Raw genomic sequence first — 11669 nt, forward strand, 5'->3', positions numbered from 1 at the left:
CTCCGTTGCTCACATCTCTCCTCCTTGCATTTAGATCTGGCGAGCCGTCACTCGACATCGTTGAATGAGATCCACATGACACGATTGTCGTTCCAGCGGCGCGTGGCGCAGCCAACGGCCTCTCCGCGGTCGCTTTTGGTGTCGGAGAGTTCTCGCCCCAGCCTTGCGCGTCATGTTTCTGAACCGAAGCTCTTGTTGCAATAGTCAATGGTGTTTCGGAAACAAAGTTCTTGTTGCAAAGAGGGATAGTACCCATCGATGCTTTGCAACGTCACCAATGTTTTTGAAACAAAGCTCTTATTGCAATAATCGTTCGTGTTTCTGAAATAAAGCTCTTGTTGCAATAGTCGTTATTGTTTCTGAAACAATACTCTTATTGCAAAGACGGATTGTACACGGATTGTACGCTGGATCAGACGGCTCGCGAGGCGGCGGCTCTTTTCGCCAGCCGAGCGCATAGCACGCCTCAAAAAAGTTATACAATGCAAAATACCATTGCATGAAAGAGTATATATTGAGTTTATGTGTCATTAGCCGCACAGAAGATTTTATACTGTTTATACATCAGTCACGCATCTATACATTATTTTCACCTTTTATTTCTCCAAAACAAAAAGAAGGCGCAGTGACCCGGTCACCCGGGGGAACCGAGGAATCCAGGTGGCAGCTGGTGCCTTCAGCACTCCGTACGTATAGAAGATTTAAACACACAACAAAAACCTTGGCAATCTGAATCTAGCCCGTGTTCTGCATGCCGGCGGCGATGCCCTTCATGGTGAGGATGAGCGTGTCCTCCAGCCCCGGCGCGTACTCGCTCGCCGCGTTGAGCTTCACCAGCGACGCCGGCTGGTTCTCGTCGGTGAACTCCTTGGACAGCGGCGGCTGCGCCGTCACCTGGAAGCTGGGGTCCCTGATCCGCTTCAGCGTGTAGGCCTGGCACACGTTCAGGGTGGTGATGTACGGGTCACGCAGCCGCAGCCGTTGCTTCAGGTACGGGTCGTCTTCAAGCACATCCCTATGGCCAGCAACCTGCACAACAAGAGTTGATCACTCGTCAGAGATTCCTTAGAAATCGCCATGAAATGTTTTTTTTTTAGAGAATCGACATGAAATGTGGAGCTAGCTAGAAAGTGAATCTTGCTCACCTGGACGAGCAGCTTCTTGGTGTCCTCGTAGTTGCTCCTCAGCTGCTCCCCGAGGGGCTTCAGCTCGTCGGCGACGAGCAGCTCGTCGTAGAGCGCGGCGATCCTGGGGTCTCCCTTGGCGAACACCATCTCCAGCAGGTCTAGCGTGACCCTGAAGAAGGGCCACTCGTTGTACATCTCCCTGAGGGCCTGGACGTTCCTGATGTCCTTGTGCATGATGTGCTTGAACGCGGCGCCGAACCCGAGCCACACGGGGAGGTGGAACCTCGTCTGCGTCCAGGCGAAGATCCACGGGATGGCGCGCAGCGTCTCGATGCCGCCGCTCGGCTTCCTCTTCGATGGCCGGCTGCCGATGTTCATCCTGCCGTACTCAGTCTCAGGTGTCGCCTACACAAGACAGAAAAGAAGCACGTTCATTTAGGCACGTATATAGTAAGTACGTACCGATCTGAAGTACTCGACGAATCGTGGTTCTTTGAAGACCATGGCGCGGTACTCCTCGGTGGCCACGACGGCCATCTCGTCCATGAGGGCGCGCCACTCGGGCTTGGGGGAGACCGGCGGGTGCATGCCGTGCTCCAGGGTGGCCGCGGTGAACCGCTGCAGAGTCCGGAAGCAGAGGTGCTCCTCGCCGAACGAGTGCTCGATCACCTCGCCCTGCACCGTCACGCGGAGCGACCCGTTCACCGTCTCCGGCGGCTGGGACAGTATGGCCAGGTGGGTCGGCCCGCCGCCCCTGCCGACCGTGCCGCCTCGCCCGTGGAACATGGTCAGCTTCACCCCGTACTGCTTCGCCACCTTGACCAGCTCCTCCTGCGCCTTGTACAGTTGCCACGCCGCGGACAAGCGGCCGGCGTCCTTGCCGGAGTCGGAGTAGCCGATCATGACCTCCTGCTTGCCGCCGATCCGGTCCATGTACCAGTCGATCGAGAAGAGCCGCGCGACGGCCGCGGGGGCCGCCTCCAGGTCGGCCAGTTTCTCGAACAGCGGGACCACCCTGAGGGGGTGCCCCACGTGGCACTCCCGCTGGAGAAGCTCGACGGCGAGCACGTCGGACGGCGCCGTCGCCATGGAGATGATGTAGGCGCCGAAGCAGTCCGGCGGGAGCTCGGCGAGGACGCGGAACGTGCCGAGGACGTCGGCCACCTCCTCGGTCATGGGGAGGTCGCCGCCGAACAGCGGGCGCCTGCCCCTCAGCTCCGACAGCAGCCACTCCTGCCGCTTCTCCTCGGGCCACGAGCGGTACGAGCCGATGCCGAGGTGCGCGGTGATCGCGTCAAGCGCGTCGGTGTGCCGGTCGGATTCCTGCCGGATGTCGAGCTTGACGAGGGACAGGCCGAAGGTGGACACCTGACGGAGGAAGTCGAGGAGGCTCCCGTCGGCGACGGTCTTGTCGCCGCAATCGCACAGTGATCGGTAGCACAGCTCGAGGGGCTCCAGAAACTGTGAGATCACAAAGGAAAAATGTGCCATGATCAACGACATCCCCACAATCATAATCACAAAGGGAAAATGTGCCATGGATGAGTGCTGGTTTGGTTACCTGTTCGACATCGGTGAAGGTGGAGTCCGCGGGGATGTCAGAAGACCCACTGGTGAGAAGATGGCGGGAACGTTCGCGTGTGTAGTACAGTTTGTCCCGTACATAGCCCAGTATCACACGGTAAGGTTCAGTTGGGGGAACTTGCTTCCAGAACTCTGCATCAGTAGCTCAAATTTTTAGTATTGAAACAGACAGGATTAGCAGAGCAAATTCATGGCGAATAGTACAGAACAGGGTTCTCAAAGCTAAACTGATTGACAAGGCAAAATAACCACAGATGACAATTCAAGATCCTTGAAACAACACACTGGTACAGGGATGCAAAATAATTTTTGAAATGGATAAAAAACTACTTTGTCTTATACCTATGTAATGTTTTTCAGCTTTCCTTGAAGCGCGGTGTAGTTCCTCAGCACGGACACGGAGTTCATCGTTGCATCGCCACATCGAGAGCTACCAGATGTACAAGAGAAGCAATTGACATTCGAAGCTGCGAACAAAGAAAACTAACAGGGGAAGACAGCATGGGAATGGAGAAGCTTTTAAGCAATACCTCAAACATGAGCTCTTCTATCTGTGAGAAGTGCAAGTTAGCAGCCATCATTCTGGCCAACAGGCATACATCCCTTGTCACCTCTGGTGTAACTCTGGGATTTCCTATATAACCAGTGACAGAGTTTCAGAAAGAAAAAATGTTACTGTACACTTACCAAGACTAGGAAACATAGTAGTACTGACACCCAATCATATAAGGTTTGAACAGGAAAATTTTGTAGAGTTGGCCTCTCGAGGAGAAATAGCACAGAGAGTTAAAGAGAAACAACACATGTGAGGAGAAATTCACCATCACGGTCACCACCCATCCAAGAAGAGAACTGAATGAGAGGAGCATTGTATGGAAGACGCTCATCGATTCCAATGTTCTTAAGAGCTGTGTCCACACGGCGTAAGAACTTGGGTACACCCTTCCATATAGTTTCATGGAAGTAACTCATCCCGGCACGCATTTCATCCTGTGGAGTGGGCTGTGTTCTCCGGATTTCGTCAGTTCGGAAAGCAGCTTGAATCTGTGAGGGGACCCAAATTAGCACAAACGTGATTACTAGTCTATGACAGAAGAAGATAAGTAGAGGAAATACACAGAAGGATTCGAGATTTCAGTAGATTTCTTCCCTGGAAAACAGCATTCAAATAGTTATATAATTCAATTTGCATGGTTCAGTGAGAAAATAGACACAGTACGTGAAATGGTGATAGGGAATGTAGGTTAGACAAAAGCGGCTGTACATTGTTCAAGAAAAATAAGATCTGGTGTGTTCAAACAATGTAATAATTTTAGCAAGAACCTTGACACACTTTTTCACTATTTAATCAAGTTGTTTTTAATCGATGTGTTTTTTGCCAGAAACATATTACTTAATTTCCCACAAGGATTAAACTAATGTAGTGGTGGCAATGATTTTTCTTTTTCAAATGGTCATGTAGTGTGACAATTTTTTGTGAACAAATAACTATACCTCCAATGCAAAGTAACTGATTTGGTCCTATTTATGCATAGCTATAGCCTATAGGTGCTCAAAACTCGATAATATTTGAAATTTCGGTAGGTACCAAATATTTTTCATCTCAAATAAGATTAAATTATTAGATTTACATGAAAGTTAGATGAAATGTAAATTTGTTTGGCTTCATCTAAATTCAATGAAAGTTGTTCACAATAATCCTAAAGTAATTTCTGAAAATGGATATTTTCGTGAGGACCGGTTTTTTTAACCAAAAGTTTAAACCCTATTAAAGCAAATATTTTTCTGAAGCATCATTCTAAATCTCGAAGGTTATTATGCAACACAGCCATATTTTCCTGTAGTGTTGAGGATCCTACTAAACCAAACTGGTTTGTCTAAACTCCTAAGGATTGAGCGGCATTCCTTTATTTTTGCATGTAAGGAATTGACAAGTCAATTAACGTCGGAGCCCTATGATAGTTATCTCATTAGAGGTTTGCAATAGATAAATTCAAAATTAAGACAATCCAATATTTGTATTACAAGTATACAAAGTTGTCTTGAATTCTGATTTTGGAAATATTTCAACCACAACCGAAATAGACAAAATTCATTGAACTTAAGTGATTTCATTTGCATTGTGGCCAACGGCCAAGGACCAAATGTTCACTGAAATTCAACCAAAATTTTGAAATATTGTATAGTATTTTGAAAATTATTTGTATTATTGTGTACTACTGAAATGGTTGGAATATTTTGACCAGAAGGTAAATATTTTGACTGTTGAAATATATTGTCCATCTCTCTCCATTAGTTCGGGCTTTTGGACGAGTTGACTGAAGCATGGAATTCAATATAGTATCAGAGCTAAGAGGTCTTGAGTTCAAGACCTTGCAAACGCAATATTAAAGTAAAAAAGATTCTGCATTCTATATCGTCCCATGTCTAAGGACCAAAAAAGCCTAAACATGAGGGAGGGGTGTTGAAATATATTGTCCGGCTCTATTCATTAGTTCGGACTTTTGGATGAATTGGTTGGAGCATGAATTCAATATTGATGTCTACTGAACTTATTGAAATACAACGAATTTATTGACATCTACTGAAAAGTGAAAACGTAAACTATAATAATATGGAAATAACCGGTTGAATCCTAGGCGAACCCAGCAGATTACTCAAATACCTATGACATTTCTTTCCAGGACATGCTGCCAGGAAAATACTTTTTTTTTTATTGAAGTGGCACACAACTATGACATTTCATTCCTATAGCAAAACCAAAGAATCCTTAATTCGTCAAATACATGGATCTAGTGAAGTCAATCACGACACTTCATACAAACAGCCAGTATAATATTCCACATACCCTTGGCGGTTCATGCAAAGGCATATGCTCTTTGTTTAGTGCAAAACCAAAGTGAAGATGAACTCGAACTCTACTAATATATTGTAAAGTGTATATACTCAACAATTTCTGTCCTTCTCAGATGACACTAGGCGTCCATACATTTAATTTTATCATTCCGTCAACGTATGATTGAACCCAAAGACCAAGATGAGGATACTATATGTGGCAAGAGACCACTGAGGAAGAGGGACAAGTCTAACATGTCACCTTGTTAGTATATTCACTCACACCACATAACTCAAATCGACAACAGCGGCATGGTTCGCCGCCTCAGACAATAACTCTCATCATCCTCGCCGCTTGATGGATACGGAACACCGCAACGGTTGCATCTTCAAGGGTGACCGACCATTGGTATCTCATCTCTCCGCAACCATCAAAGACGAGACGCGCCTTTAGGCTGAGGCCGGCGCCATCGGGATTAAAAACATCATACCCGGGAGTTAGATTTTCAGTGTTTTGGGGCTGAGCAACCCCCTTTCTGTATGCTCCAACGCCCGCTACCATGCCTCTAGCGCATATGGCTAAGTGAGCGTCTGTAATCATTTGTTGTCACTCTTCTTCTATCAATGAAAAAAAACTCAACCTTTGTGTATTCGTGAAAAAAACATTATGGACATGCTTGAAATAGCATAGCGATTAAATGTTACTGCTCCCCTCACCTGGTTTAGTGGATCCGAAATTATGATAGAGTTGAACAACAATTGCAAAACTACCCCAATAGCCAGCAAACGTTTGCTGGGAGTGATAGCATTTGCAAATGTTTGTTTAGAAAATTTGTGTTAGCGAGTGTGGCAATTTTAGTTGGCGCGCATGGCAACTCCGCTGCAATTATGTTGTCGCCAAAAAATTGTCGCTCTCGCGAACTAAACTTGCGATCCTCACAACAACTAAACTAGCCATAAAAATGCTCGCAATTGCCATCCAGTCCAGCGAACGTTCGCTGGTTATGATTATCGTTGCAAAATTGCTGTTGCTGCTGCTGCTACTACTACTGCTACTACTACACAACATTTCCCAAATAACTTCTCCCCAAACATCTTATGTTCATAAAGAAAAATTCTCATGCACGCACATAGCTAGTTGGAGCTGTGATTGTGCAACACGTATACCTCTCTCTGAAGAGCCTCATCGAGCTCTTGCTTGTCGTCGGCCGTGATGTCCTTGGCATACAGCTGCCTCAGGCAATTCCGTATCCTGCGCGCACAGAAGCTCCATTACTCTGTTAATAAGCTTCGAAATGCAACAGAAATTACTGTGCTAGCAGAACCCGAATCATTTCATGGCTGCCTGGCTCAATGGAGTAATTTGAAAGAAATCAACCTGCCGTGCTTCTGGAGGAGTGACCGCCGGATGGACTGCGTGGGGTGGGCGGTGAAGACGAGGTCGACGATCTGGTTCTTGAGCGCGTCGAACACCTCCTCCCGGGTCTTGCCCAGGTCAGACACCAGCCTCTTGAGCGTCTCCTCGATGTCGGACTCGGTGGTGGCGGAGGCCTCGTCGGCGAAGTCGCCGCGCTTGAGCTTGTTCCTGCGGCGGTTCGCGATCTGCACCTCCTCGGCGAGGTTGGCCAGGTTGAGCATGTGGGAGAAGGAGCTGGCCATGACGATGGAGTCGGCGGGGGCCAGCCCCGTGAGCCTGCCCCCGAGCTCGTCCAGCCGGGCCGCGTCGCGGTCGCCCTCGTACTCCGCCGCCACCTCGTAGCAGTCCTGCACCTGCAGCGACGGCCGGCCGGCGAGGTCAGGCTCCTTTCATGCGCGGCAGGGGAGGGAAAATGGAAAGTACGGATTAATAGTACGTACGAACTCGCGGAGGTGCGGGCCGTGGAGGTCCTGGAGGATGTCGAGGAAGCGGTCGACGAGGAGGGCGTCGTACTCGACGAGCTTGTCGTCCTCGGAGACCTTGCCGGGGGCGAGGAGGCGGAGCTGCGCGTCGATGGAGTGGTGCCGCTCCATGGGAGCCGCTGAGGATGACGACATGTCCTTGTTCGCGGGAAGCGCCGCGCCGAGCAAAGGAGGAGGAAGCGGTGTGTGCCTTGCGCTCTCCGTCGGTCGGACGGACGGACAGTGTGTTGTGTGTATGGCTGCGAGTGTGGATGGGATGATGGGGCAGTGGCCTGTCGTGGGCGTCTAATAGGCGCCGGACGGCGTATGTGACTGCTGAGTGTGTGCACGGGAAAAGTACGGCCCTTGGCGGTTGGAAAGGCAGCTTAAAGCGGATGCACGGGCGCCCAAAAACTAATTAAAATCTCCTTAAAAGGAGAATCAAAATCTCCTTATAAAATAACCAAAATCTGAAAGAACAACAAACTAAATTTTATCAATGTCATGGTTGTGTCTAAAGTCTTATAACTAATCAAAACCAAAAGGGCAGCAAACTAAATTTTATCAATGTCTATGTTGTATCTGAAGTTTTATTATTATTTTTCTATCTATTGTAATTATTTTTTTGGCACAAATTGGCAACTCTAGTTCATTTTTTCGTAACAAACATCTAAATCACGAGCCGTCAAAACCGCATTATTTGGTAGGATGATATGGGTTTAGGGCCTCTCCGAGGGCAACTGTTTAATTTCCTCCCCACGTGTCTCATGTCCGAACATGTACACGAACAATAAAGAGTTGTTCCAAATGAACCTCCCCTTCAACGACAAACTTCATTTGCCCTTCCCCGTTTCCATGCATCTTGCAGGCATCCGATGCGGAGGTGAATGTTGATGGCTTTGGTCTGGCGACGTTTATGCCTTCTCATTGGGAAGCCCTTATACCTTTTCGGAGCGCCTCCCCGTTCTTTTGGCGGTAGGCGACGGAATCTTCTGTGATTAACGACTGCTGAAGGATGATGTGGACCACTTGTTCGTCCTTGAACAAGGACAACACAGACATGGTGGATGAACTAGACGCCAATCAAGTGGGACACACTGGAGTGCCGGAAGCGACGGCCTGGACGAGCTGGATGTCACGTCGCTCCACCAACGCTAGGATGTCGGGGATGGCGCTCGGCTGCCCTAACGGTGCTGAGGAGGGAGGGATAAATGGGGAGCTCCTCATCGTCCTCTGCCTCCAGGTGGTCCCAATTAGGGTTGGCTTCCGCCTAGACGGGGAGGGCGACAGCTTAGAGCCAAGGCCTGAGGGGGGAGGGGGGTGGGGGGGGGGGTTGTGTAATAGAGAAGAGCCCATACGTCATAAGAGGAAAAAGGAACATGGTGGATCAATTCCATGGTAGTGTGATGGCTGGCACGATTTCATGTTTGTCGCATTCTACGGCAATCAGTTGAGGCTACACACACTTCAATCGACTAATGGAGCGATAGGCGGGCCATCCCACTAAGCTGCATTATACGTGCGACTAGTTTTGGGGACCTTCTAAAAGGCTCCTAATCGGTTTTGGAAATCTTATAGAAGTTTCCTGGCTTTTTCTTCATTTTCATTTTCTTTACTAGTTTTCTATGTTTTCTTTTGGGTTTTTCCGGTTTCCTTTTTCCTTTTAAAAATATATTCAATATTTTAAAAAAATGTTTTCATTTGCAAAAAAAAATCACATATTAAGAAACTGTTTGTGTTTAAAAAAAGGGGATTAAAAATACATTTAACAATTTTTTTGTAAATTCTAAAAATGTTCACATTTTAAAATTTTATTTGCATATTCAAAAGTTGTTTTTTAATGTTTGCATATTAAAAAATATTCCTGTTTTCAAAATTTATCTATAGATACAAACAATGTTCTTGAATTTACAAAAAAATTGTCCGTGTTTCCAAAAATGAAATTCAGAATGTCAAAATGGTACGAAATAAAAAAATTGTGTTTTACAAAAAAATCGACAATTTAAAAAACAATGTTCATATTTTTTGGAAATGCTTAAAACAAAAAAATGCCAAAAAATAGTCTGGTACGTCACATCGACCGCTAGAATGAACCGACTCGCTGCAGTGCACCAAGTGGGAAAAATAGACGACATGGTAGTCGAGCCGCTACAATAATCGGCTCGGTATAGTCTGCTCGGCACTCGCTGCTCCACTGGACCGGCACAGTCGGGGGAAGCCCATGTGTGTCGTGCGTCTATATGACGTAGAACGTGTCACATACGAGGTCACGTGTGCGGCGAATATATCTCACTTGATGCGAGACAAAAGGATCTCTTGCGTTAAGCGTGTACAATAATGGGCCGACCCACTCACGAATATTTTTGCAAGAAATAGAGTAAAAAAAGGGGTAGCGCAAGGGATCAATCTTGCGATCTTCTCAATGCTTCGTTGTACTGTTGCCACTGAGCTAACATCAAGTTCGTGCTTAATAAGTAGGGCGCGGCCTACTAAAAGGAAAAGAGCCGGTTATCAAATTGGTTTTCCATATTGTTTTTGTTTTTCTTTTCACCAGTTTTTCATCGTTACTTTCTCTATTTTTACTATTTTTTGATTTCTTTCTTTTTCATCCATTTTTTAGTTATCTCCGGGTTTTTTTGTTCGGTTTCCTTATTTGTTCTCCGTTTTGGGGGTTTTTATTTCGTTTTTTATTTGGTTACTCATTATTTCTTTCATTTTTTATCATTTTTCTTTCTTTTTTTATCATTTTTTCTTTTCTTACTCATTTTCCTTTTTTCCCTTTGGTTTGTCGTTTCTTTCTTGGTTTTCATTGTTTTTCCTTTTCTTTGTTTCTTTATAGGTTTCACTACTTTTCATTCATTTATTTGTTTTTTATCTCTTCTTTTTTTATTTGTTTCCTTTTGCTTTCATTCTTCATTTTTTTATACATGTCAATGACTTGTTTCTAATACACATTTAACATTTTTAATACAAATTTAACACTTTTTTAATACATGATCAATATTTTTACTATAAAATTTGAACATTTTCAAATACTTTACTAAGATTTCTCAGATAAAATATTAATATTCTTTAATATGTGGTGAACATTTTTTCCCATACACACTTTGAAACTTTTTTCAAATGCTTGATTAATAATTTTAAAATAAAGGATTAAAAATTGTTAATACATGATCAACATTTTTTCTATGCACCTTTGACATTTTTTAAATGCAATATTAAATTTTTTTGAACACATGGTCAACATTTTTCCTATACACATGTAACATTTTTCAAATGGTTGATTAATATTTTTCAAATACTTGTTCATCACTTTTTGAAATGCTAGATTAACATTTTTATATACATGATCAATTTTTCATCAGTTTTTAAATATATAATCAACATTTTTTGATACACATTTAGAAAAATACAAATACTTGACTAACATTATTCAATTACTTGTTTAATATTTTTCAAATGCTTTATTAACATTATTATATACATGATCAATTTTTTCTACCATTTTTAATGCATGGTCAACATTTTTTATACATTTTTTAAAATTATCCAAATACTTGATTAGCATTTTTCAATTACTTGTTCAATATTTTTCAAATGGTTGGTTAACATTTTTACGTTCATGATCAGTTTGTTTGATCATTTTTAATACATAGTAAACATTTTCTATACACATTTAACATTTTCCAAATGGTTGACTAACATTTTTAAAATATTTTTTCAACAATTTTTCAAATGCTAGATTAACATTTGTTGAATACATGATCGAATTGTTTCATAGACATTGTATGTTTGTATATATTTTTGAAATACGTGATAAACATTTCCTCTATACACCTTTATCATTTTTCAAATGCTTGGTCAACATTTTTCAAATGTTTTTTATATAGAGTGATTTTTGTAATATATTTATTATAATATGTGGAAGTATAAACAAAATAAAAAACAAAAACCATGAAAAAACAGAACAAAAAACGAGGCTGTGGCTCCCGTGTGCCAGGGCCGGCCCAACTCACGACACCTTTCAGCGACGGTTTTCTTTGTCTCGCGTGAAGCGAGACACAGGGGCGCCCGGTCACTAGGCGGGCTGTACCTGTACGTTTTTTTTTTTGAGAATCGGCTGTACATGTACGTGTGTGGGTGGTAGTGTGCTGGTTGCGTACGGCAAGAGAAGGCCCATCAGCAGCCGACGAGGTGGAAAGGAATGGTCCAGTAGCTTATCACTTCCAACTCCTATTTGGCGCC

At 44.4% G+C, this 11669-nt stretch overlaps 1 protein-coding gene across 2 annotated transcripts; it reads right to left on the reverse strand.

The window, feature by feature from the left end:
* Positions 1–495: 495 nt before the first annotated feature.
* LOC119338038 (phosphoenolpyruvate carboxylase 1-like) lies at positions 496–7714 on the reverse strand. 2 transcript variants are annotated; one of them, XM_037610328.1, is made up of 10 exons: positions 7404–7714; positions 6925–7316; positions 6714–6798; positions 3533–3755; positions 3242–3345; positions 3054–3141; positions 2689–2843; positions 1629–2588; positions 1146–1532; positions 496–1029 (listed from the first exon to the last, which is right to left on the reverse strand). In XM_037610328.1, the coding sequence occupies exons 1-10, from the start codon at positions 7578–7580 to the stop codon at positions 736–738; spliced, it is 2865 nt and encodes a 954-aa protein (XP_037466225.1). In that variant the 5' UTR covers positions 7581–7714; the 3' UTR covers positions 496–735. The 2 variants fall into 2 exon arrangements, with proteins under 2 accessions (XP_037466225.1, XP_037466224.1); XM_037610327.1 differs by having other exon boundaries at positions 1590–2588.
* Positions 7715–11669: the final 3955 nt, after the last annotated feature.

The sequence above is a fragment of the Triticum dicoccoides genome, chromosome 7B, assembly GCF_002162155.2.
Source record: "Triticum dicoccoides isolate Atlit2015 ecotype Zavitan chromosome 7B, WEW_v2.0, whole genome shotgun sequence".
Lineage (NCBI taxonomy): Eukaryota > Viridiplantae > Streptophyta > Magnoliopsida > Poales > Poaceae > Triticum > Triticum dicoccoides.